Source organism: Haematobia irritans, chromosome 5 (assembly GCF_050003625.1).
Source record: "Haematobia irritans isolate KBUSLIRL chromosome 5, ASM5000362v1, whole genome shotgun sequence".
In the NCBI taxonomy this organism is placed as follows: domain Eukaryota; kingdom Metazoa; phylum Arthropoda; class Insecta; order Diptera; family Muscidae; genus Haematobia; species Haematobia irritans.
This window is the reverse complement of record NC_134401.1, coordinates 36,895,050-36,921,385: the sequence shown is the minus strand read 5'-3', so window position 1 is coordinate 36,921,385 and position 26,336 is coordinate 36,895,050. Positions and strand designations below refer to the sequence as shown.

The 26,336-nt window shown below is 30.8% G+C and overlaps 3 protein-coding genes and 1 long non-coding RNA gene across 6 annotated transcripts in view; 2 read left to right on the top strand and 2 right to left on the bottom strand.

Moving 5' to 3' along the window:
• The window catches only part of clos (closca), a 37,302-nt gene extending 22,725 nt beyond the window's left edge, over positions 1-14,577 (bottom strand). The window contains exons 1-10 of the mRNA XM_075312089.1: positions 14,347-14,577; positions 9,886-10,043; positions 9,123-9,806; positions 8,737-9,060; positions 8,587-8,673; positions 3,935-4,684; positions 3,389-3,876; positions 2,709-3,331; positions 2,243-2,637; positions 631-797 (exon numbers count right to left, since the gene is read on the bottom strand). Coding sequence (XP_075168204.1) covers positions 631-797; positions 2,243-2,637; positions 2,709-3,331; positions 3,389-3,876; positions 3,935-4,684; positions 8,587-8,673; positions 8,737-9,060; positions 9,123-9,806; positions 9,886-10,043; positions 14,347-14,515 — 3,845 coding nt within the window. The 5' untranslated portion in view covers positions 14,516-14,577. The remainder of the gene's footprint in view (positions 1-630; positions 798-2,242; positions 2,638-2,708; positions 3,332-3,388; positions 3,877-3,934; positions 4,685-8,586; positions 8,674-8,736; positions 9,061-9,122; positions 9,807-9,885; positions 10,044-14,346) is intronic.
• Positions 1-26,336, top strand: part of LOC142240385 (RWD domain-containing protein 2A) — a 35,750-nt gene that overhangs the window by 2,188 nt on the left and 7,226 nt on the right. Inside the window, exons 1-2 of one of the 3 annotated variants that reach the window (XM_075312092.1) lie at positions 2,829-2,912; positions 10,420-11,368. The exons of 1 other annotated variant lie outside the window; for it this stretch is intronic. In XM_075312092.1, the coding sequence (XP_075168207.1) occupies positions 2,866-2,912; positions 10,420-11,341 (969 nt within the window). In that variant the 5' untranslated portion in view covers positions 2,829-2,865 and the 3' untranslated portion in view covers positions 11,342-11,368. Of the gene's footprint in view, positions 1-2,828; positions 2,913-10,419; positions 11,369-26,336 lie in introns of those variants that run through there. One more of the 3 variants, XM_075312093.1, reaches the window with a different exon arrangement.
• Positions 14,681-15,821, top strand: LOC142240477 (uncharacterized). Its single transcript, XR_012723288.1, has 3 exons — positions 14,681-14,999; positions 15,065-15,415; positions 15,480-15,821. It is a non-coding gene; the product is annotated as an uncharacterized LOC142240477 (long non-coding RNA).
• On the bottom strand, positions 17,254-22,049 carry LOC142239628 (neuropeptide FF receptor 2). The gene is made up of 5 exons (XM_075311420.1): positions 22,023-22,049; positions 18,857-19,342; positions 18,654-18,797; positions 17,646-18,002; positions 17,254-17,579 (listed from the first exon to the last, which is right to left on the bottom strand). Exons 1-5 carry the CDS (start codon positions 22,047-22,049, stop codon positions 17,376-17,378), a joined length of 1,218 nt encoding a protein of 405 aa, XP_075167535.1. The 3' UTR covers positions 17,254-17,375.

The window sequence follows — 26,336 nt, the reverse complement described above, 5'->3', positions numbered from 1 at the left end:
TGCTATGCATATAACCATCTCTGAGGTACTCTTTTAATGCTGGAATATTTATATTTTTCATAAATGTTATATTCAAAATATCACTCTCAACTTCGAAATCTCCCTCAATAATGAGATGTTGAAATATTTGTTGAATGGTATCATTACGGTCCATAAACTCCTCGGGAATATAATGATAATTCAAGGTTTGTGTAGTTAAAGTTGAAGAAATTTCTATGGGATTTTCTCTTAGAACTTGACCTGCCTGCAAACAAAAAACGAAGCTGTGCCAAGTTTCAAGACGATAGCTCCATTATTGAAGGTTGTAGCGTGATTACAACAGACAGACAGACGGACATGCTTATATTGTCTTAGAATTTCTCCCTGATCAAGAATATATATACTTTATATAGTCGGAAATCGATATTTCGATGACAAACTTCTTACCATTCTATGGTGGTGGGTATAAAAAGTTACTTCAAAGAAAATATTTAAATTCATTTCATCTTGTTAAGTAAAGCTCATCATTCAATTAAAAAAAAAAATTAAAAACAAAAATTATTTTTTTTTATTATACTTAGTTCGCCATCGTAATTGATATTTATTTTTTTGAGTATTAGTAATATTTCTCTGTTGGATCATCGTACTTACCTATCACGTTCAACAATAGGCCCCAATAATAAAACATTGATTCCATCAAGGTCATCTTTAAATGTTACCTTCTCCGTAAAAATCATTTGAGCTGAAATATTTTGCGATTTTGTTTTACTAAAATAATTCTCCTTGAGGAAATTCAAATCCAATGTATTCAAGGGTCCCTGTCATATGGAGTAGAGAGGATATATAAAATTTCTCTTTAAATTTTTGTTTCTTGGTGTTTTATTCGATCTTATTTCTTTTTAATAATAAAAGTCAATAGTTAAGCTTGAAAAAAACTATTGACTTCTCTTTAAACATATATAATAAATACAACTATCGACTTTTAATTGATATTGATACTGTGTGCTAAAAGTAAAAAAGTAAAGTTCAAACAATATTTTTCGCACTATCTTGACATATCCATGCCGAAGCCAATGCTTAGGTGGTCTTCATTAAAACAAAAAGCTTTTAGTGAATCTTGTCTTCAGACAATAAATATGATCTAATCAACTAAACAAAAATGTTTTTCATGAGGTGAACAATAAAAATGGGACATTAGAGGGTTGTATTGATTCTCTCTCTCTCTCTCTCTCTCTGTCCAACAGCGGTCAAATCTTGATTTGATCGAATTTCGAACGGACGTCAAGCACCAATTTTTGGGCTTAGTTGAATAATCTTTTATGTAATGGAAAGCTGGGAATCTGTCCGATTTGGAGCAACCCAAGCAAATTAATATGGTGAACATTTTCGAATTTAAGGTGCTATCTAGATGCTTTCGCTATTAATAACTTTCAGGGAACTAGAGCTCGACTGAAGCGGATTTTTGGCGAAAGCCGAAGACGATGTTCGGGTGAAAAGATAAAAATAAACCGAAGACGAAAACGAATCTTTTAATAATATATAATTACTTTGCTATACTATTAACGCTTTAAAATAAATAAAAACGTAAAAACAAATTTTAAAGTCATTTTTTACGTATGCCGTGTTCCTGTCACTCAAACTCGAATCAATTTGTTGTTTTTTTTTTTTAATTTTTGAAAGGTCATTTCGTTTGTATGAGAATACCTTGATTATCAAAAATGAATATTTTCAAATATCTCGCCTGCATATTCCTCGAAATTTTAACAATGTTTTTACTTTTTCTTGACACATATAGAATACGCTCGTTTTCTACTCGACAACAAAATATGAAGTGACTTGCTTTTCGAAATGGAGGAACCAAAATCAATCTTCTTTCGTTTGGAATACGAAAGAGGATATAGAGGAACAGGGCAATAATAATCTTTACCAGCTACTAAATAATTGTAAAAACTTCGTCTTCGATTAATCGGCCTCTTAACGTCGAATCGTGGCCGGTTACCGATTTTTGGTCGAATACAGATGTCGATTCTTCGTTTGAGCTTTACAAGGAAATTAGCAACTTTTTAATTGCTCAATAAACTTTTTGGTGAATATCTAGAAAAATTGTATTAAATTCAACCATAAGATAGTAGAAATATTGTAGGTTGGAACTTTAGTTTTTTATATGTTAACGTTGATTGAACTCGCGGTAGTATGAAAATTTTATCGTTTTTATTATATTATACAGAAAATGACTCCCCTATGTACTGAATATGTTACTTACCTCAAATTCTAACAAGCCCTCAAAATTGGCTTCGTTGATTTCAACACGTTGTGGCAATATCACATTCTCGTTTGCCAGCCATACATTATCCAAAATTTGTGCTATATTATGATCATTTAATGTCTTATATGATGGTGGACCTTGCTCAAAGATAGCATTCTCTACATACATGCTATGCATATAACCATCTTTGAGGTACTCTTTTAAAGCTGGAATATTTATATTTTTCATAAATGTTATATTCAAAATATCACTCTCAACTTCCAAATCTCCCTCAATAATGAGAGGTTGAAATATTTGTTGAATGGTATCATTACGGCCCATAAACTCCTCGGGAATATAATGATAATTCAAGGTTTGTGTAGTTAAAGTTGAAGAAATTTCAATGGGATTTTCTGCAAAAATAAATGATCATAAATGAAATTTTATATATATTAAAAAAAAAAAAAAAACACCAAACACCTACCAAATACAACATTTTGTAGATATTCATCTCTATTTGTCCAATAGGTTCTACTATAAAAATCGTTTATTGTAAAGCCATTTAATTGACCTTGGAAGTGTATACCATTTTCAGCAACTACGGTACCAAATGTTTGAGGACCTACGAATTCTTGTAACCGATGGGTGTTATTTATTTGCAGCCAAGATCTACCAAATTCATATGCAGGTATATCATTAAATTTGCCATAGAATGTTAATTGTGTCACATTCATGGGATAATTGAATTTGAAATTTCCCACATACTTTATATTACCCTCCAATTGCAAAAGATTTTTCTCAATCTCTTCAACATTTCTCTCATTTATGGTTGAATTCAATATTAAATTTTTAACATATATGGATCCATGGAATTTTTGATCTTTTACAAAAACATCTTGTTGAGTTGGAGCATTACGAGATTTTTGTCGATAGATATCTTGTATGTTTTGTTGAAATATTTTATGATTGGTATTGAGATGGTTCACTTTTATGGTTTTAACTTTTAGATTATCAACCATTAGAGAGCCTTTGGAAGATTGATTAAACGATTTTGTTAGATATTCTGTGACATTGTGGTTATCTAATAAAATTGATGAACTGTTGACACTGTAATATACAAGGAATTGAATTAACATAAATTATTTGGATACCAAAAGAAAATACCTTTTGGATCTTATATTATTCAATTTTAAAGGAACTTTTATGGTTTGATTTGTATTCTTCAGAAATGCACTCTTTTCCAATTCCTCTATATCAATGCCATTTAAATTTTTAACTTCACTAAAACCTCTGCTAATTTCCAAAGAGCTTTTGAATAATTTTTCACCTTCTACTACTTGAATATCGTCTTGGTTCATTTTAACAAGTCTCTGTAAATCATTGTGATTTACAAATGTAATCTGAGAATTGTTAGCTTTCAGTGGTTGGGAGAATTTTATTTGTAGGTCTTTTAAATTTTCATTCATCTGAATACCCCTTTCTAAAGTTTGTTTAGTTGATAATTTTTCTCTTAAATCGATTATATCTGCTGCTTTAAGGGAATTATTAATATCAACATCAGCATTTATCATAAAGTCTCCCTGTAGATTTATAGGTTGATGTATGGCTTTATTAGGTGTTATGGCTTCAAGTTGTCTACCCAACATTTGACCCTGTAATATAAAACAACAATTGCATTTTTCTAAACTATTAAATTTAACAGAATCTTACCGCAATTGTTATTGGTTCCATAACTTTTACATTATTCAAACTTTTACGACCCTTTATCACCTGAGTTTCATTCGATTTTCTAAGTAGTACATCGAATTTTCCCATCACTACACGAACATTATTCAATCTTTCATTAATTTCAACATTATTTGCCATGACTGGGGCAGCAAATTGTATATCTTGATTAATGAGATATTCTCCACCATCTATTGGTATAAGCGAGTCCAGGTTTTGACCATTAATTTCATTTTGCTCAACAATCATGCTTGAAGTTTTTAAGCTACCTATTTTTATGGGAGCATTTATAAATTGTATTTCCTCATTACGTTTGAGTGTATAATTTAATAAGTAGCTCCATGTGTGATCATTTAATTTGCCATTTATATCAAGATTTCGTATATATAGCATTTCATTATCATGTTGTTTATCATTGTCGTTATTTTCATATGATCTTTCGTTGAAAGATTTTTTATATTCATTTGTTATTGTTACATTTGGAGCATGGATATCTTTAAATTCTGGATTTTCGCTTAATATTTTATTGATAGTTGTAGCTTTTATATTGTCCTTAACAATTAATGTCTCAATATTGATTTCATCAAATTCTTCTTCAAGGTCCTCGGTATTATTAATTTGACGTTTCGAACGTTGTTTTTGGCTTAGATCATCCTCGAGTATTTTCAGAGCCTGATTTATGTAATATAAATCCCTCCAATAATCTTCCGATAGATGTCCTCTGGGGTAGATTAGCTTTAAAAATGAAATGAATCCCACCAGGATATAATGAAAATAAATACCATGTGAGAAAAGATAAAAAACAAATGGATGACATATTATTTTATAAAACGATAGATTCTAATACATCACACTGAATTTGGGAAAACCATAAAAAATTTACTTCTATAGAGAATTTTGTCAAAATTTTATTTCTATAGAAAATTTTGTCAAAATTTTATTTATATAGAAAATTTTATCAACTTTTTATTTCTATAGAAAATTTTGTAAAAATTTTATTTCTATAGGAAATTTTGTCAAAATTTTATTTCTAAACGGAAATTTTCTCAAAATTTTATTTCTAAAAGGAAATTTTCTCAAAATTTTATTTCTATAGATTTTTTTTTAATTTTATTTCTATATTAAATTTTATCAAAATTTTATTTCTATAGAAAATTTTGTCAAAAGTTTATTTCTATAGAAAATTTTGTCGAAATTTTATTTCTATAGAAAATTTTGTCAAAATTTTATTTCTATAGGAAATTTTGTCAAAATTTTATTTCTATAAAAATTTTGTAAAAATTTTATTTCTATAGGAAATTTTGTAAAAATTTTATTTCTATAGAAAATTTTGTAAAAATTTTATTTCTATAGAAAATTTTGTAAAAATTTTATTTCTATAGAAAATTTTGTAAAAATTTTATTTCTATAGAAGATTTTGTAAAAATTTTATTTCTATAGAAAAATTTCAAAATTTCATTTCTATAGGAAATTTTGTCAAATTTTTATTTCTATAGAAAATTTTTTCAAAACTTTATTTCTAGAGAAAATTTTGTCAAAATTTTATTTCTATAGAAAATTTTGTCAAAATTTTATCTCTATAAGAAAATTTTGTCAAAATTCCATTTCTAAAAGAAAATTTTGTCTAAATTTTTATTTCTATAGAAAATTTTGTCCAAAATTTTATTTCTATAGAAAATTTTGTCAAAATTTTATTTCTATAGAAAATTTTGTCAAAATTTTTTTCTATAGGAAATTGTGCCAACATTTTATTTCTAAAAGGAAATTTTCTCAAAATTTTATTTCTATAGACTTTTTTTTTTAATTTTATTTCTATATTAAATTTTATCAAAATTTTATTTCTATAAAAAATGTTGTCAAAAGTTTATTTCTATAAAAAATTTTGTCAAAATTTTATTTCTATAGAAAATTTTGTCAAAATTTTATTTCTATAAGAAAATTTTGTCAAAATTCCATTTCTATAAGAAAATTTTGTCAAAATTTTATTTCTATAAGAAAATTTTGTCAAAATTCAATTTCTATAAGAAAATTTTGTCAAAATTTTATTCTATAGAAAATTTTGTCAAATCTTTATTTCTATAGAAAATTTTGTAAAATTTTTATTTCTATAGAAAATTTTGTCAAAATTCTATTTTTATAAAAAAATTTTGTGAAAATTCTATTTCTATAAGAAAATTTTGTCAAAATTTCATTTCTATAGGAAATTTTGTCAAAATTTCATTTCTATAGGAAATTTTGTCAAAATTTCATTTCTATAGGAAATTTTGTCAAAATTTCATTTCTATAAGAAATTTTGTCAAAATTCTATTTCTATAAGAAAATTTTGTCAAAATTTTATTTCTATAGAAAATTTTGTCACTGTTTTTATTTCTACCCGTGTAAAAATTGGAGGATCCAATCCTATCTAATAATATCAAATTTGATCTAATTGGATCTGTTCAGATATTGGTTCAGACATAATTAGATATGCACAGATATGCTATATATGGTGCTAGATCTGGTTAGATATAATTGCAGATCTCATCATATATAGTATAATATCTAATTATATCTGGCATATCTAATAATATATGCTTGGATAGGACCATATATAGCACTATATCTAATAAGATATGGTAGATATAACATCATATCTGACTATATATGGGGTTAAATACGGTCCAAAATATAATAAAAAAATCATGAACAAGTTAAAAAGATTTTGGAAATACACGTCTAAACCTCAATGTCATTATGTCAAATGTCAACGCCGTCAGGGGCATCACTTCTAAACAAATTTAACGCCAGACTAGCTGAGAAAATTAAGAAATTTAATATAATTGTTTTAAATGTGTTCCTTTGATAAAGTGTATATCGTTTCCTTTATTGCGGAGATTATGTAGGTAAGTAGATTGTATTTGTTATTTCCTTAGTAGTCATTTTCATATTGTTTTACTATTTTCTAGATTTGGAAAGAAAGGAAACCTCAGTGGTGTACTGGTTAACATGCCCGCCTTGCATTCAAAAGGTAACGGGTTCAATCGCAGTTCCGACCAACACCAAAAATTATTTCGGCGGTGGATTATCTCCTCGCAGTAATGTTGGTGACATTTCTGCTTCAAAGATTCTCTAAGTTGTTTCAGCGCAACGTGAAATGCCGATAGGACTCGATTATAGCAAGGAGGTCCCATGTTATTGAGCTAATTATTGAATCGAGCAGCAGTCAGTGATAAGTGAGATGTTGATCACTGTGATGTCATGATGGTCTGAATAGTATGTATGAGCCTAAAATAACAGCCTATCGCTATACCTAACCTAATCCCGAATACACTTTAAATGTGAGTATTAAAAGCAACATAAAATTATATGGCAATTTTTATTGCAACTTAAAGAAGAATGATCCAAAACAATACTAATACTTGCTTACATAGTTCAATATATTCCCATATTTGTTTATTCCTATATTTGTTTAATAATTGTTTTTTTACTTAATTTCATTGCAGATTGCCTTAACGCTGTAATACTTTAGTCGCGTGTCTAAGTCCAAAGCAGAAGAAACAAACGAAAAAAACCCTTGGACGACACTCTAACTCAACTGTCAATACTCTTAAATATCTTTGATGGATCAATTTAAATTAAACATATTTATTATGCACATACTTTTTGTCTGTATTATTAAATAAAACAATTGATCTCATTTTATATACAAATTATGGGCTTTTATGTGTTGAAAGATCTCGAAAGATACAATTGTATCAAATAATATACAATTATATCAAATTAGATCTGATTAGATGTGTCTCATTTTTGAGATCTGATCAGATCCAATTTCATAGTATTTAGATCTGACCAGATATAACCATTTTTCGGATCTGCTCAGATCTGACCATATCTTGGCTCAGATCTAACCATATCAAATCAGATCCCCCAATTTTTACACGGGTATATAAATTTTGTTAAAATTTTATTTCTAGAGAAAATTTCAAAATTTCTAGGACGCTTAGTTTAGGAGATATGAGCAAAATTTGTTCATAAAAAAAATATTTTTTTTAGGATTTGGATGGAATTTTCTATTTTTATGGGTGGTTACGAATTAACCTCCTTTTCGCTTTATGACGCTTAGTTGAAGAGATATTTTGTAGGATTTGAATTGAATTTTGGATTTTTTGGGGTGATCACGAATTAACCTCCTTTTCGCTCTAGGACACTTAGTTTAGGAGATATGAGCAAAAGGAGTTTTTCATATAAAAAATTGTATTTTTTAGGATCAGAAGTTTTTACTTTTTGTATACATACATATGTTCCTCAATTTGAAATATTTAGAATTTTTTAACTTCTGGTCTAAGTGTTGCTATTATCACACGATTTTAGACAGTATATTTCAGTCTGTTTTTGTATGGTTCAAATGAAGACCTCCTACTAATTTTATTTTTTTATGCTACATAGACATTTTGACTGTTTACGTCGGATAATATTTAATGTATTCCCCTAAAAATTTTTGGGGGTAGCTTAGCTCCCCTAGTTACGTCAATGGTGGCATTATACTATCATTTTATAAAATAAAATCAGCTTCAGGTAGAGGATTTGTGTTTGAAAAAGTCAACGATTTCGAGTTTCTTAGTATATGCCGAAACACGCTATATTTTTCTTCAACTTACCGAAGTTGTGGTAACCGTATTTATATGAGAACTAAGAACATCTCGTTTAACCTTAATTCCAGAATTTTCCAAAATATTTAATTTTTCCTAAAAATGACGGAATGATTCGAAGTAATAATAATAAAAGTTGTAGTAATAGAAATATCTTACCTTCACTCGCCTAGCCATCTGCTCCATATCAATAGTTTGTAACCTCTTTGATTCCTCTTCATTCCAATCAATAATTTCCTGTTTCAATTTCAACATACGGTCATCCTGTTTGAATGTAGCTCTATATATAAAGACTTCATTTTGTTTCATATATCGATGGGTAACAACTAAATGCTCCACGTTTTCATTTTTATACAATCGAATGTTATGACCTTTAAAATAAACTTGGGTTTTGCGAAATTTTCTATTTTCCATGGTAAAGACAACAACATCCTCATTACCCAAAGAGACTAGTAGTAGAAGACAATTTCCATTTGCAGTATCCTAAATTAAATTTATTAACTACTATGATATATTATTTTATTTATTTAAAAATATTCATATACCTTGAAAGGTAAAATCTTTTTAACACCATACAAGTTCGGTAATGATTGATAAAGAACAAATTTGTTACTACCGTCGAATTTATAAATCATAGAATCGCTGTGATTTGTCCCATACATTTTCTTTGTATTCCCATAGACCAGAAATTTTTGAGAAATTTTACCTTGTCTTACGTTGAAATATCGTACATCGACTGCTCCATAAGTTTTGATATTTTGAAATAGTTCAAATTCTTGTTTTTTATAGGAATATTTGTAAATCTTGGAATATGTTTCCATTTGACTAGATGCATCTTTATAGATAGCCATTGCAACATAGGCTTCATCATCCATTGTAAAGGCTTCCATGTGTTTAACATTTTGACAGGAAATATTTCCCATTTGATTGAATGACTCACCGATCCATTTGAAATAACTACATTGTCTCTCTCCGATTTGTAATAAAAACATTTCATTGTTGTTTATATAAAATTGATTTGAAGCAATACCGAAATCTGGGAAATACTGTACAGGATGTATTCGATCATCAGCTATTTCATATATAACCGAAACATCGTCGATATTATTTAATGTTTTGGAGATATTTGATGCTAGAGATACATATGCTTTATTTTTAAATTGTTGGCAATCCATTGATGATATATGGGGTTTGGGAATATTAAATACTTCCTCGTATGATGAACCATTCTGTAAATGGGACATACATTTTGGATCGAAGAAATTAAAACAAAAACGATATGATTGAATATTTTACAGAATCTTTTACCTTGCTTTTGAGCACAACAAAATGTTGTATCCTTTTAGAAGCGAAATGTAGTGCAGCTGCATATTTTATGCCTGTATCTAATGGTATAATACAAATGTCTATAGGAAATAGTACCGGAACAATATCCACTTTTTCAAATCCAACAAAGGACAGAGAATCTTCAAAAGAAAACATAAAGCGTTAGCATTTGTATACCAAGCAATAAAATGTTATTCCTAATGACGAATATAAACATAGTTAGACATGTAGTAAATATAAACATAGTTAGCAGCAATAGAGATGTCGGTGTTTTGATTAAATACTAATTAGAATTTCTTTGGAAATGTATTAAAATGTATTAAAAATAAATGTATTAAAAATAAAAATGTATTGAATCAAATTTCTATTTCCATCATCTGTTAGATATATAGTTATTTTAGTTAAATTACGCACAAATTCATATAGAGTTGCAATAAATATTATACTTACTTATGTTCTTATTTTATTTATTTTTTTTTTTTGTTTTAATACATTTTTTGTTTTATTTAAATGTAGATTCACTATGTGCGACCAGTTGGATGTATATAAAAATTGCATTAGTAAACAATTGGAGGAAATTGATATGCTCTCGTCTATATATTGTTCACCAGGCGAAATGCATATATTCGATCCAGGTGTTATTACGGACTTCAATGAATTTCTAGAAAATCCCTCCAATGAAAATATTGTAAAATATCTAAAAGCCCATATGGATTTTAATATCGTTTTACAATGTAACGGTCTCGCTGACAGAGTGGAAAATAAATTGGAAGTCCGTATTGAACTACCTCATTTGTATCCTCTACTTGAGAATGCAATTGTTATTGTTCATACTCCATTGTTGAGTAAAAATAAAGAAATCTATTTGAAGAAAGAATTGGAAAGTTTCATAGAGACTATGGATAAGGATGAAACTTACATTTTCCAAGTTTTGTCTTGGATACAAGATCATATTGATGAATTGATCAAAAGAAATGCAAATGAATTTGAGGATATTGCAATAACATCATCTTTACCTGGAAATCCTGAAAATGACTTAATCGATTTTGAACGTTTGTGGATATATTCGCATCACATTAAATCGAAAGCGAAGCGACAGGAGATTGTCAAACAATCACGTAATCTGGATCTGAGTGGTTTTAGTCGACCGGGAAAGCCAGGTATTATATGTGTCGAAGGATTAAAAGAACACACTCAAACATTTTGGCAAATTATCAAAGGAATGCGTTGGCAAAAGATAACAATTTGTAAAATTGAAGCTGCCCGAAAACCTAGAGAAAAACTAAATAAATTGCGGCGTTTCGAAGGATTTAAGGAACAATTATTTTGCGATGATTTGGAGAATGAAGAAGCTGTTATGAATATGGGATTATTTATAAAGTATTTGGAATCGCACAATTCTGGATATATGAAAAAAGAATTATTTGGATTGGATTGAAAAAAAACATGGTGTTTTTATCAAATGGGAGGGGGTTGGTTTTGAGAAAAATCCAAAAGTGACGTATTTGTTGGGAGAGGCTTCGAAAGATATCACAAAAGGTTTTTGGTTGTTTAAATTACTTGATACCTGATTTTCAAGCCCATTACTAGAGATTGGCCAAATTTCGTTCATTTAGGCCTGAATTTTGGAAAAAAACTACTTACCAAGTCGCTAAAAACACAAACATTTTATTCTTTGTTTATACTCTTCTGTAGTAGAGTATATTTTAAAAGAAAATTTAATTTTAAATTTAGCAAAAAACGTGTTTTAAAAAGAATATGAAAAGTAAAATTTTAAAAGGTTAAGGTCATGGGTTCAATATTAGTTTGGACCGAAAGTTTGTTACCGGTGTATTATCCCCCTCCCAGTAATGCTTGTGACCATTCGCCTATAACAAGGGCCTAAAGCAACATTTTGCCGGAAAAGCCTTGTTTTTCGGGATATCGACCAACTGATAATTGATAACGCGAACCTAAAGCCAACCTTGCGAACTGTGTTTAACAATTAAAGCGGGCTCACGCTACCCCAAAACAATGCGAGTGGTAAGCCTTCCAAGGTTAGAAAATTTCTCCTATGAACAGAATACAAAGTGGGCTAATGCGAACCATGTCTTTTGGGTTTACCGCAATATGTAAAAGTAAGGAATATGTAAAAGTACAATTTTTTAGACCAACGTGGTGCAATGGTTAGCATAGCCCATGTTATGTTTGCCTTGCATGCAAAAGGTCATGGGTTCAATATTAGTTTGGAGCGAACACCAAAAAGTTTTAATGGTGTATTATCCCCCTCCCAGTAATGCTTGTGACCATTCGGACTTGGCTATAACAAGGGCCTAAATCAAACATTTTGCCGGAAAAGCCTTGTTTTCCGGGATATCGACAACCTGAAAATTGATAACGCGAACCGAAAGCCATCTTTGTAACCTCTGTTTATGAATTAAAAGCGGGCTCATGCTACCCCAAAACGATGCGAGTGAAATTTCTCCTATGGACATAATACAACGTGCCATGTTTTTGTTTAAATTTTAACCCCGGGGTACAACTTCTCACAAATGGAACTTATTGCACCAACCGTCGAACTGAACGGACGTGTTTTCTAATAGCGGAGTATTTCATCGTAATAAGTACTTATTACGAATTTCACGTATGGTGGAAATAATAAACCACCATGCAGCGAAATTCAAAGTCATCCACTGGGTTGCTAATTTCAGGGCCCAGTGGACGGGTAACGACTGAAGTTATAAATTTGGGCAGCGACCAAGAGTCAGGCCCAATTAGTCGACCTGTAGAGGGTCGACTGGCGGTGACACTTTGGCAAGTCGAACCTTTTCTAAGGTGACGACATCAAAAGGAGGCAGTCCCTCTCGAAAGAGATTCAAGGAAGAAATGCTTTGTTTATCCGAAAGAAATTCGGATCAGTCGACCCAAGCACGTTGTCGGCTAAGCAAAGCGATTCCTTAAAATTCTTGAAGCTGGAAAAAGGGAACGATCACCGGATGAGCTGCCATCCTCTAAACGGGATCAAAGATCGTTTGCCTCAGTTGCAAAAGACAGCCTTGTGATGGCTATTATTAATAAAGGAGCATTGGACGGTATGATTCCAAAGCAAAAATGGGGGGAAATTGAGAACGCGATGTCTGGTGTCTACTCAGAGGTGCGAAAAAATTTTCCCGGACCAAGTTCTCGACGGCAAGATGCTGGATGGTATCAAGGACGATTTAAGTTAATAGCTTTTGCGGACCAGAGGTCTATGGATTGCTTTAAAGCTGCATTGATGCTAATTGGTGAAGTTTGGGAAGGAGCCGCTTTGGAGTTAGTCGATAAAAAAGACATACCGGCTAAACCTAGAGCACATGCATGGATACCGGCAAACCCTCCTGATCCTGAGTCAATACTAGAGAGACTAAAAGAATGTAACCCAGATCTTCCAACCGCCGATTGGAAGGTTGGTCGTTTGGATGAGGTGGATGGACCAAGACGACATGCGGTGTTTATATTAAACATAGAGTCGCTGCCACATCTAGCCCAGACCCAAGGACGCGTATGTTATGGCTTTCATGATATCCATATGAAGGTATACAAAAGCGATCAGCCAAAGGATACCGAAACGGACAAGCCTCCGGTAGAGTCAGCAGTGAAAAAATCTCCTAGCGAAGCCGAAGGAGACATAAAACCTGCAGACTATGGCGAAAATCATATGCGGGAAGTTTCTACAGGCTCAAGCCTCACCAAAGCTGAACCGCGGATTGTTGCGAGAGTCACCGAGATCTGTGAAGAGGAAGCCCTTGATGACTCAATTGAAGCGGCTGATGTGACGGTGGTTGAAAATTTGGATGGTTCTACGGTTCCTCCAGATAAATCTTCACCATTGTAAGGCCGCTTGTGCTGCCTTAAAAGTTCTCCTGGTGAAAGGAGACATAGATATAGTTCTTATTCAAGAACCATACATACATAAGAACAAGATCTGTGAATTAAGCACTCCGGGTTTCAAACTTTTGCATAATACCGGTAACGAAAATCGAGCATGTATAATTGCTAAAAACGAACTAAACTTGTTTCTGCTTCGTTCATTGAGCAATGCAGACACTGTCGTAGCCAGTCTAGAGATATCAAAATGCAAATATTGGGTATCTTCGGTCTACATGGGACATGATAGGGAGATGCCACCCTGTGCCCGTTAGGACCTTAGTTGAGGAGTCACTTATTAAACAATTATTAAGCTTTATAGTACCGTTATATACTAACTATAATTAACCAAAAATAAATGCAGATGTTTGTGTCAGAGAAGAAGAAGAAAAATAAATGAACACGATTTGATAATTTAATGTTTTTGAGCGTCTTATTTTCTATATACATATGATTTCTAATTTTACTTGATACCATACAGAAAGGACACCATACACATCACCATTCATACAGAAGAGGACTAACGACATACTATAGAAATAATAGCACCATTCATACCTTTTCCCACTGTAAGTGTTTGCAATTCGCGTTTTTGTATCTTTGAGTTGAATGGATCCACATGCAAATTGTAATTGTAATAAAAATCTACATTGAAAGTAATGATATTTTCCACGCACAACAACAATATAAACACATTTAGACATGATATAAGTTTCAGTAATTCCATGTTTTTTCCATTAAAATTACGAGTGTATGTTTAACTTTGCAAATTAAACAGTTATCTTCGGCAAAATTCAAAGTAACTGTTCATTCATTAATCCGAATGCTAAATTTCAGATAGTGTTGCCAGATTATTCTTATTATGTTTAACTAGGACCCCAATAAACACAGGATGAGCGTTTTTCAAATGCAACACCTTTTCAGTTTGAGGGTAAATATCATTTTCAACATAAATCCAACTTGACTTGAAACAGCTCATCTTCAATACACCTTCAAATTGTTTGCGAATTACAACCAATTTGGCAAAATGTTGACGAAAACTTTGAAAATGTGTTGAAGATAATTGGAGAAAACTTTGACAAAACACTACCCTGTAATGCAACGAAAAAACCACATGGTTTTCAATACTACTTTGGACAACAAAGTTCGTGGAAGAAATACAAAAATGTGGAAACTTTTTAATAATCAATTGAAATTGCTTATAATAATTGGTAAGTAAAACTAAAACACGAAATGAAAACTTTAAGGAAGTCACTAAAATCAAATCTCTTTGCAGACAACTAAAATATTTGGATGCTGATTCTTGGACACATTAAGAGGCTGGCCGATGAAAAATGATAGTGGCTTATCGAGAAGAGAAAGTTTCCATAAATCAAAGTGCAACCGAAAAAACTTTTCCATATCAACAACTACTGGATGATAATTCGCATCACATCGATAGTTTAATTTACATCGCATCATCGGTTTAATTTGTTATTTTGTGAATTGAAATTGCTGGAAATTTATTCCAATTATCTGGTCATCAAGTTCCTGAAAATTGCCATTATTTTAATAACAACAATTTTGTAACACCAACGTTCTTGAGGAAATCACGAAGTATGTGGTCAGTTGGAAGAGATACAAATTGGTAAGTCAAAATAAAAAGTGAAATGAAAACATAATGGAAATCACAAAACTCGATTGTTTTGCAGAAAACTAAAATCATAGGATGGTATATTCTTGGAAGATGTTGGCCGATGAAAAACCGATGAAGGGAACAACAAATAAAAGTTTTCAGAAAACTTACAAAGTGCAACCAATTAAAACAAAGTGCAACAATTCCTATATCAAGAACTTCTGGATGAAAATGTGCACTACATCAATTTACATCCCGTCATCAGTTTGATATTTTGTGATTTCCTCTTGCTGGAATCTATTCTAACACACAAGCCAGCAAGTTCCTCGATAGTAATTATTTCAAATTGCCAGCATATTAATTAATAGTTATTTGACACCAACATTATGGAATTATACATGTAAAAATGTTTAAGATATTTAAAGTTGTATTCATAGTTTTATTTATTAATACGTTTAATAAGATAATTACATTTTGATTGGTATTATATTATTATTTTTATATATTATTAATGTTATTTTTAAGATTATTATATTTGTTAACGAAAAAAATAATAAAATTTGCAAAATCTCTAGAAATTTAGTATTGACTTTCAGTTAGAACTAGGATTGAATTTCATACAAATTGTGGTTTGAAAGTATTCGCAACAATGCTAATTTTTTATTTTTATCACATTGAAAACTGTTTGAGAAATTATTGAGTAGCAATGCATTTCAATTTGAGGATTACAATTGAGAAATTATTGCTATTGTGTTGAATTTTACTGTTGAGGGTAATGTCTGTTTTTTGTTGAGAACGCGATTTTCTCAACAATTTCTCAACTTGAATATTACCCTAATCCTTTGAAAAAATGTTTGAAAAATTATTGAATTTTAGTATTTTTCAAACGTTTGTGTTTATTGGGACTATATAAGAAAGGTAGCGTTATTACATCTATAGAGTTGTGTTGCAATAAGGTGGTATTGCTAATTCTACTGATTAAAGGAGTACCCACCTTGTTCGGTTTTCGAGTTGAAAATTATTTTATTTTCGCGATTACTTTTACTGATATAATCAAAATTATAAATGAAAACAAACGTATTCCTGTAAAGTCTTGCCGAAATTTAGAGGAACAAGAAACTGCGCATCAATTGAGTTAATTTATCTGCTTTTGTTGAACTGTTTTAATAAAATAACCGCGAAAATTTCAACGCGAAAAGCGAACATAGTACTGACATTAAGATATTTTTATGAATGTGTAAAGGTAATAGACAACAAAGACTGTTTTCACGGATACTTTTTTGAATCAATTAATTTAGAAATATTAAATATTTCGCAATCAATGCCTTTTATATTTTCCAACCCTATTTTGATAAGACTAGATGAAAATATAATCGTGTGTGAAAATGTAAAAAATGGACTAACATCTAAAACCAATATTTCTCTGTCATCCTATTCATGGACGCATAATAAAGACAATTGAATAAAAATACCGATAGAGATAGTTCGACATACACAGCCTGTTTCTGTATGTCGACCGAGCTCTATCGATCGACTGAAATGGAAACAAACAGCTGAATTTATAACCAAAAATCAGCTGTTTTTATGCATTTCGGTCGATAGATAGAGCTCGTTCGACATACAGAAACAGGCTGTTAGTAACGTAAAGTGGCACAACTTCTCACAAATGGAAGCTCTATTTAGATCAAACTTGAAATATGATGATGAGGTCGATAAGTGCTTCGACATCAGAAAAATATTGACAAGAAAATAAAAAAACCAGTAGAAATCAGTTACATATAAATACTAAAATCATTAAATAAATTTGATATTTATCAGTACATTTTTTAACAACGATTTTTATTATTATATATTTAATATTTCATATTTATAATGTAATGTAATTTACATGTACAAAAAGCATAAAATTATCACATCCAAGATCTTAAATGCTTTCTGAATATTTATAAATGCAAATAAATAAATTTACCTACTACATATGTTCCCCAATAGATACGGAATTTTCACACCGCTTTACTGGCATCTGCATTGTCTTCTCTTCAAAGTTGGAATATTTTTCAAATTCCATATTACGGTTCTGCTGACTATCAATTTTGAAAATCAATATTTGTTTGGATCTAGGACAAAAACAGGATATATATCTTTCAAAACAATTGGATAAAGTTTTCCCACAAACCTGCAATGATTAAATTATACTTTAAATAATAGAGTCATATTTGCAAATTCCACCAATTTATACTACCTCCTCTTGGTTACGAATGGTCGGGTTAGTTTTGACACCTCCACAACACAAACACTCAGGTAATTGATCATAAGCTCGCCGAAAATTGTCATTAGTATAGCCATAGATTATTGGGTTTACTGCAGCATTTAAAAACATCAAATATTGCGATGTATACCAAAACATCCTAAAGCTTCCATTTATTGTATTATTGGTGTTGGCAATTATCTTATCTCTTATAATCACCAGAATGGTAAAGGGTAAACGCAATGCGACAAAGACAATGGTTATTATAAACAGTGTTCTAGCAACGGTCCTTTTATATGACACCGTTAGTGGATGCTCTCGATTCTTAACGCGCTTTTCATAACGATCCAGCTGAAAAAAAATTATTTAAATTTATATATAATTTTGGAAATGACGGGAATTACATTCCAGGCACTATATAACATATTGATTGAAAAGTTAATTTTTCTCTTTGAGAGGAAGAGCCCGATTAGCGTGTCTCACAAGCAAAAATTAACCCTTTCATCGAGCTGGGGATTAGGTTAGGTGGCAGCCCGATGTATCGGGCTCACTTAGACTATTCAGTCCATTGTGATACCACATTGGTGAACTTCTCTCTTATCACTGAGTGCAGCCCGATTCCATGTTAAGCTCAATGACAAGGGACCTCCTTTTTATAGCCGAGTCCGGACGGCGTTCCACATTGCAGTGAAACCACTTAGAGAAGCTTTGAACCCCTCAGAAATGTCACCATTACTGAGGTGGGATAATCCACCGCTGAAAAGCTTTTTGGTGTTTGGTCGAAGCAGTAATCGAACCCACGAACTTGTGTATGCAAGGCGGGCATGCTAACCATTGCACCACGGTGGCTCCCGAGCTCATGCAATCAGGTGATTCAATTCGAAATTTATTCTGACCACTCCTTTCTTTAAATGTTGTAGTTTGGTTACATTTTTTGAGGGCACACTCATAGCACTGATAACTCAAGGCACATCATTTTGACATTCTCAATGTCTTACATACCTTATAGAAAATTGCCGTATAACAAATTAGCATAATAGCCAATGGGAGCCACACCATTACTGTTATCAGGACATACCAATATTTTGGAAGGATTGTAGTATTTTCTTTGCAATACATTTCAGTGAAATTTTTCCAATAACGTACCTGATGAATACAAAAGCTATTGCAAATTACAACATTATTTTAATTAATAAATTTCTTACCTTGTAAGACCTATATATGGCCAAAGGTAATGCTATTAAAATTCCGCTCAACCATGTTAGGCAAATCACTATTTTGGCCCCTCTCATTGTCAATCGAGTTTCGGAGGGTAGCACAATAGCCGTTAAACGATCGTAGCTTACCACCGACAGATTGAGAACAGCTGTTATTAAGAATGCTCCCTCGAGGAAACCTTCCATTTTGCATCCAACAGATCCCAAAAGATAATTTTGATAGAAATCATTAATCATAAACATTGTGGGACATATTAATAATGTCAAAAAATCGGCCATAGCCATATTGGCTATTATTAAATTGGTGGGTGTTCTCAATGCGCGATTCATCACAATCAAGCGTATAATGGTGAAATTTCCTATTAGACCAAATATTAAAACTGGGACAAAGGTACAAATTTTGATAATCATTTCTGATTCGGGTATATGCAGCCATATTCGCTCTTCTGGAAAGTCCCATTTGCTGAAATCAAACTACAAAAGTTTTGGATTAGAATTAGGAAAGGTAGTTACATTTCTTTGATCGAACGAAATATTTGCGCGGAATAATTATGGGCCCAGAAAAAATGGGCCCTAAAACTCAAACCCCAAAAATTTTGCCAAAAATTTCTATAGAAATAAAATTTTGACAAAAATTTCTATAGAAATAAAATGTTGACAAAATTTTCTATAGAAATTAAATGTTGACAAACTCTTCTATAGAAATTAAATTTAGACAAAATTTTCTATAGAAATAAAATTTTGACAAAATTTTCTATAGAAATAAAATTTTGACAAAATTTGCTATAGAAATAAAATTTTGACTAAATGTTCTATAAAAATAAAATTTTGATAGATTTTTTTATAGAAATAACATTTTGACAAAATTTTCTATAGAAATAAAATTTTGACAAGATTTTCTATAGAAATCAAATTTTTACAAAATATTGTATAGAAATAAAATTTTGACAAAATATCCTATAGAAATAAAATTTTAACAAAATTTTCTGTATGAATTAAATGTTGACAAAATTTTCTGTAGGAATTAAATGTTGACAAAATTTTCTATAGAAATAAAATGTTGACAAAATCTTCTATAGAAATAAATGTTGACAAACTCTTCTATTGAAATTAAATTTTGACAAAATTTGCTATAGAAATAAAATTTTTAGCAAATTTTCTTTGGGACAAAATTTTCTATAGAAATAAAATTTTGACTAAATGTTCTGTAGAAATAAAATTTTGACAAAATTTGCTATAGAAATAAAATTTTGACTAAATGTTCTGTAGAAATAAAATTTTGACAAAATTTGCTATAGAAATATAATTTTAACAAAATGTTCTATAGAAATAAAATTTTGATAATTTTTTTATAGAAATAACATTTTGACAAAATTTTCCATAGAAATAAAATTTTGACAAAATTTTCTATAGAAATCAAATTTTTTACAAAATATTGTATAGAAATAACATTTTGACAAAATTTTCTATAGAAATAAAATTTTGACAAAGTTTTCTATAGAAATAAAATTTTGAGAAAATTTTCTGTAGAAATAAAATTTTGACAAAAATTTCTATGGAAATAAAATTTTTACCAAATAAATTTTGACAAAATAAAACAAAATGAAATAAAATTTTTGATAAATAAAATAAAATGTAACCGAGGCAGGAAAATCGACCCCAATAGCAGACAGTGTCAAAATGAACCCTACACACAAAAAAAAATTTTTCTGAATCAATCACGAAATTAATTGATCCAATTAATTTTTTAATTGAAATGTCTTCAATCACAGAAGTGATAGTATCAATTAAAAAATTAATTGACAGTCAATTAAAAAATTAATTGATCCAATTAAAAAATTAATTGATACTATTAATTTGTGTGATTGATTTTTATTTCAATTATAAAATTTGTTGATTCAATTAAATTTTTAATTGAATATTTTTTAAAACTCAATTAAGATTTTAATTGGAAAAATGTTCGTGAATTTTTTTTCTGTGTAGCTGCTGAAGAAAATATGAAGTTTTAAGAAAAATATTTTCTATAGAAATAAAATTTTTAGCAAATTTTCTTTGGAATTAAAATTTTAACAAATTTTTGTATGGATATAAAATTTTCACAAAATTTGCTATAGAAATAAAATTTTCTATAGAAATAAAATTTTGACAAAATTGTCTATATAAAAATAAAATTTTGACAAAATTTTCTATAGAAATAAAATTTTGACAAAATTTTCTATAGAAATGAAATTGTGGCAAAATTTTCTATAGAAATAAAATTTTGACAACATTTTAAATAAGAAAACATTAGGGTTTGTAGTTTTCATATAATTTTTTTTGGGCCCTACTTTAATTAGATTTTGGCTCTCAATTTCATGAGGACAATATTCACTTTGGCTCATGTGCCTAATGTTTAATTTGGAATTTTCTTGCTGATACCCTTAACAATTTAGAATTGTTAATGTTCTAGTAAATTTTTTTCCTTCCCACAACCTATTCCCAACCCTGAGATCAGTAATTGTTTGCTTCCATACTCTCCCAAATCGCTTCATTGTTTTTCAAAATGTTTCCCTTTAAGATCTATACACTTTTGCATTTATTTGAACCAATTGTCGAAGCACTTTTGCCACTCTGATTGAGGTTTCTCTAAAACATGCATTCAGAACGTACCAACCGAAATTTTTTTTGACGGCCAAATTTTCATGCAATATTGAATGTATGCTGGTCCCACTAATGCCTAAGGTTGTCTCAATCTCACGATACATGTGACTTATCGCGAAATTGAGACAATATCAGTTTGCCGTAACAAAAACACTGGCCTTTGACGGAGCTTCATAGCCAAAAATTGATTTAAGCCCATTGATTCACTGTTGTTGAGTTAGTCCATGTTGAAAGTTGCAAAAAAAAAAATAATCACACTATTTAATTCCATTTATTGGGTGAGATGAATCTTATAAGTAACTGTAAACAACACAAATATCGGTGGTCAAAACGTTCTGACTACGTATAACCTCAAAAATGCTAAGCTGTCAGTTGGCAGATTGTTGGGATTGCTCAGTACCAAAATATAAAAGGCAACCCTCGTAAGCGATATGGTATCAAATTTTGGTAACATATCTAATATCAGTCAATATTGATGGTTCTTTTCTATTATTATTGGTATAGTTCTTATTACCTCAGACGGATTCGACATCTCTACCATTGTATAATTCACTTCCGAAGTTTTACAGCATTTTGATCCTTCACTATGAATGACTTATTTCGCAATAAAATTTTGACTGCTATAAGTTAACTTAATTCATTATATTATTATCTATCTCATTCATTGACAATGTAACATATTGAGGAGAGCAGTAGTGATAAGAATAAGTTGATGACATTGACACCTAGTAGCTCATCTCCTACTTGAATTTTATCTGTTCCATTAAAATGCTTAAATGTTTTGAAATTTTTGATGTTATCGCTATTTTGCGATGTGAAAGGATTGTCAATGTGCATATTTTGATGAGAAAATAACATTTTTTGGGGACCATTTCGTTATCAGCACAATGACACAGGTCTACACTGAAAAAAAAAAAAAAACAAAGTTCACCCAGTTCCAAAGATGTTGTCTTTATATTACGTTAATGATTTTGGTATTGATTTCGAGCCAAAGAAGCGGAGAACAATGAAATTCTGTTAAATAAATAAATTTTTATCAAAAGAAAGTTCATAATCATTGCTTCAACATCCTTTCTTTATATTGAGGATCTTAATCTTTGAAATGTGCGTCCCTACACTGAAAAAAATATTGACCCAATATGAAAAATTATGCATCCTAAATTTGAAGATGAAATAACGAAAATTAAATTAAAAGGTACATTACATTTTTTATACCCTAAACCAGGGATTCGGAGCGGTTCGGAGCGAACCCTTTTTTTGGACGGAGCGGAGCGTAGCGGGAGCGATATTTTTAAAACCCGGAGTGGAGCTATTTCCAAAAGAAAAACCACTCCGCTCCGAAAAACAAATATTAGATTTAATCAAATGGGATGATAGTTTCTTTCTTTTTCGTTTGCTCTGGTATAAATTTTGCACAAAGAGTACAATTGATAGTGTGGTAATGAGTCAAATTTGATTAAAATCGATTAAAATTTAGATATAGCTCCCATGTATATCATTCGCAGCCAAAGTTGTACTCCAATTTACATGAAGTTTTGTACAGGGAGTAGAACTAGTATTCCTATTATGCATGCTAAATTTGGTTGACATCGTTTCAGATTTATATATAGCTCCCATATATATCTTTCGCCCGATTTTGATTGGACCATGGAGACCAAAGTTTCACTCCGAATATTTTGAAATTGTGCGCAGAGTGTACAATTAGCATTTTAGCAAAGTGTGCCAAAGTTGGTCAAAAACTGTTAAGATTGAGACGAAGACTCCATATACTATATGTTTTTCCGTTTTAGGCAAATATGGCAAAAATACACACATTTTTAATTTAAAATCGCCACTGCTTAGTGTAAATATTACATTACAAGTTTCCCATACTTCTAATACGTATCTAACGACCGATAAATCATAATTGCACACATAATTATTGTTCTGATAAACCTACAGAATCTAGACCCCAACCTCCAGATTTCCAATTTCAAGCAAATTGGATAAAAACTTCGGTTTCTATAAGCTCAAGAAATAAAATCGGGAGATCGATCTATATGGGGGCTGTACCAAAACATCGACCAATACTCACCATTTTCAGCACACCTCTCTATGGTCCTAAAATAACTCTAGATTTCTAATTTCAGGCAAATTGGATAAAAACTTTGGTTTCTATAAGACTAAGACCCCAAATCGGGGGATCGGTTTATATAGGAGCTATATAAAAACCGGTACAGATATATCCCATCTTCGAACTTAGCCCGCGTGCAGACAAAAGACGAATCTGTGCTATTATTGAAGGCTGTAGCGTGATTACCACAGACAGACGGACATGCTTATATCGTCTTACAATTTCTTCCTGATCAAAAATATATATATTTTATGTAGGCGAAAATCGATATTTCGATATGTTACAAACGGAATGGCAAACTTATTATAACCCAATCACCATTCTATGATGGTGCGTATAAAAAATAATTTTCTCTAAGAAGGAGCGGAGCGAAATTTTTTTCCCGGAGCGATTTTTTTTTCTCCGGAACAGAAGCAGAGCGGAGCGAAAAAAAAGGACCGCTCTCTTCCCTAAACCACATAGTGGTCAGGGTATAATAACTTTGATCAGCCAAAAAATGTGCCTACTAGAAATATATACCGTTCGGCTCAGAATAACCTCCTGGGTCGATCTAGCCCTTGGTTTCCGTCCGTCCGTCCGTCCGTAGATATAGCTCTCATATATATGTTTCGCCCGATTTCGATACATGTGGTCAGATTGCGCTCATTTACTAACCGATCAGCGCCAGATTTGCCACAAAGTAATCTAATTTACCTCCATTTAATTGTGCAACATTTTATGGAAATCGGTTCAGATTTAGATATAGCTCCCATATATATCACCCGATATCCCCAAATGTGGCCATAACTCCTTATTTCTCAACCGATCTTACTCAAATTTGGCGTATTCTAATCTTCTATAGTACTAACTATATGCACTCTTAGAAAAATATGTTTTTCATATGTTCCGATATAAACAAAGTGTGTTTCGGGCACAATTTTAAAACACAATATATTTAATTGCAAACATGTAATGTTCCTAAACTAACACTAAATGTTTGGTACATCTATGTTAATATGTTAGAATATATTATGTTTGTGGCATGAATGTTTCATAAAAATCATATGTGTGAATGCAAACATTTATAAATTTACAAATTTCGACTAAACATACATATGTTGTGATATTTTATCCAAAGCGACAGAGAGAGAGAGTATAGAGAAAGAAATAGAGATGGAAACCGGGAGAGTTGACAAAAGATATCAACATAACACAGCGAAAGAATCAAAAGAGAACAATTTCTGTGAAACCGCTTGTATGTTGTTTCGGAAAACTGTTTTATGATAAGGCCAAAAATTTGATATGCTTAAGTCTAAATATTATTTAATTTGAATAAAGGGAATGGACATTCGGAACCAAGAGAATACACGCAAAGAAAAAAAACGTTTGGAAAACGTGTACCGAAAACGTTTTTCTTTTGTTAGAGTTTTTTAAATTGCTTCGAAAATTTTAAACTTTTATCACCAAAAAAAATCGTTTATTACAAAATTTTTATTTTTTCAATAAAAAAAGTTATTTTTGAAACAACAACACAGCCCATTTCGTTGGGCTGTTGCAATGTTGAACATTTTTCGGAATCTTCCGAACATATCTGGAATATATGTAAAAAAAAAAAAAAAAAAAAAAACTTTGGTCGAAGCAGGGATCGAACCCACGACCCTTGGCATGCAAGTCGGACGTAGCAACCACTGCTCCACGGTGCCAAACTAAGTGTTTGTTTCTGTTAAATAAACTTTGTTTATTCGTTTCGTGGGTGCCACAAGCTATGCTATATAAATATAACTTATATGGATAATTATCTATTGATGACCATAACAGGTACATAGCTCAGTGGTTAGTGTGTTGGCTTACAAAGTGCATGGTCCGCGGTTCGATTCCCCGTCCAGGCGAAAGGTACAAAAATTTTAAAAATTTATAAAATCGTATAATTTCTTCTACATTGTTGGTATTACAGAAAAAGGTGTTAAGAACTCAAAACCTCGTGGATGTGAGGAAGATGTGAGGGAAAATGCAATTAGCAAGAAAACAATGTTTTTCTTTTTTTTTTTTGAGTTAGTCCTTATGAAATTGTTTTTACATCCTGGAAAAGAATAAACGTTTATCAAAAAAAGTATATACTTTTCTTCCAAATACACTTCCTTACAGCGAAAAGCAAATGAGAAACGAACTTTGTTTGTCTAAAATTTCGTTTGGGAGGAAAGAATTATTTTTTTGCGTGTAGACATTTGAAAAACAAACAGCATATGTTTTCGCCTTGAGAGCAGCATTTTATGTGTGTGTGGACACAATTTTTTTTTTGGTTCGTTAAAAGAAATCAGGGGTCTTCATAAAAATAACGAAAGGGCACTATAATCTTTTTAGAGTTGGGACAGTAAAATGAAATAAGGACGAAATAGTGAAAAATTACACAGCAAAATGTATAAAAACAAAGTTTAGTTCCTCTTTATTAATAAGTAGTCCAAGAGGAGTTGACAGACACCTTCAAATATAAAAGCGGGCATTAAGTTCGAGTTTTGCAGCTAAAACAATTTAAAAAGATTATTTTCTTTAAAATGAAATATTAAAGAAAAATAAAAGGCATTTTAGAGCGATGGTGTTAAATGTTAGTAAAAAACTGTTCACGTCTAAATAAATTTATGTTTATATTATAAAATTATTTATGTATGTTTATACTCGACTCCACGTTCTTCTTTTGTTAGAGTTTTTGAATTCCTTCCAAATTTTAAAGTTTTGTAC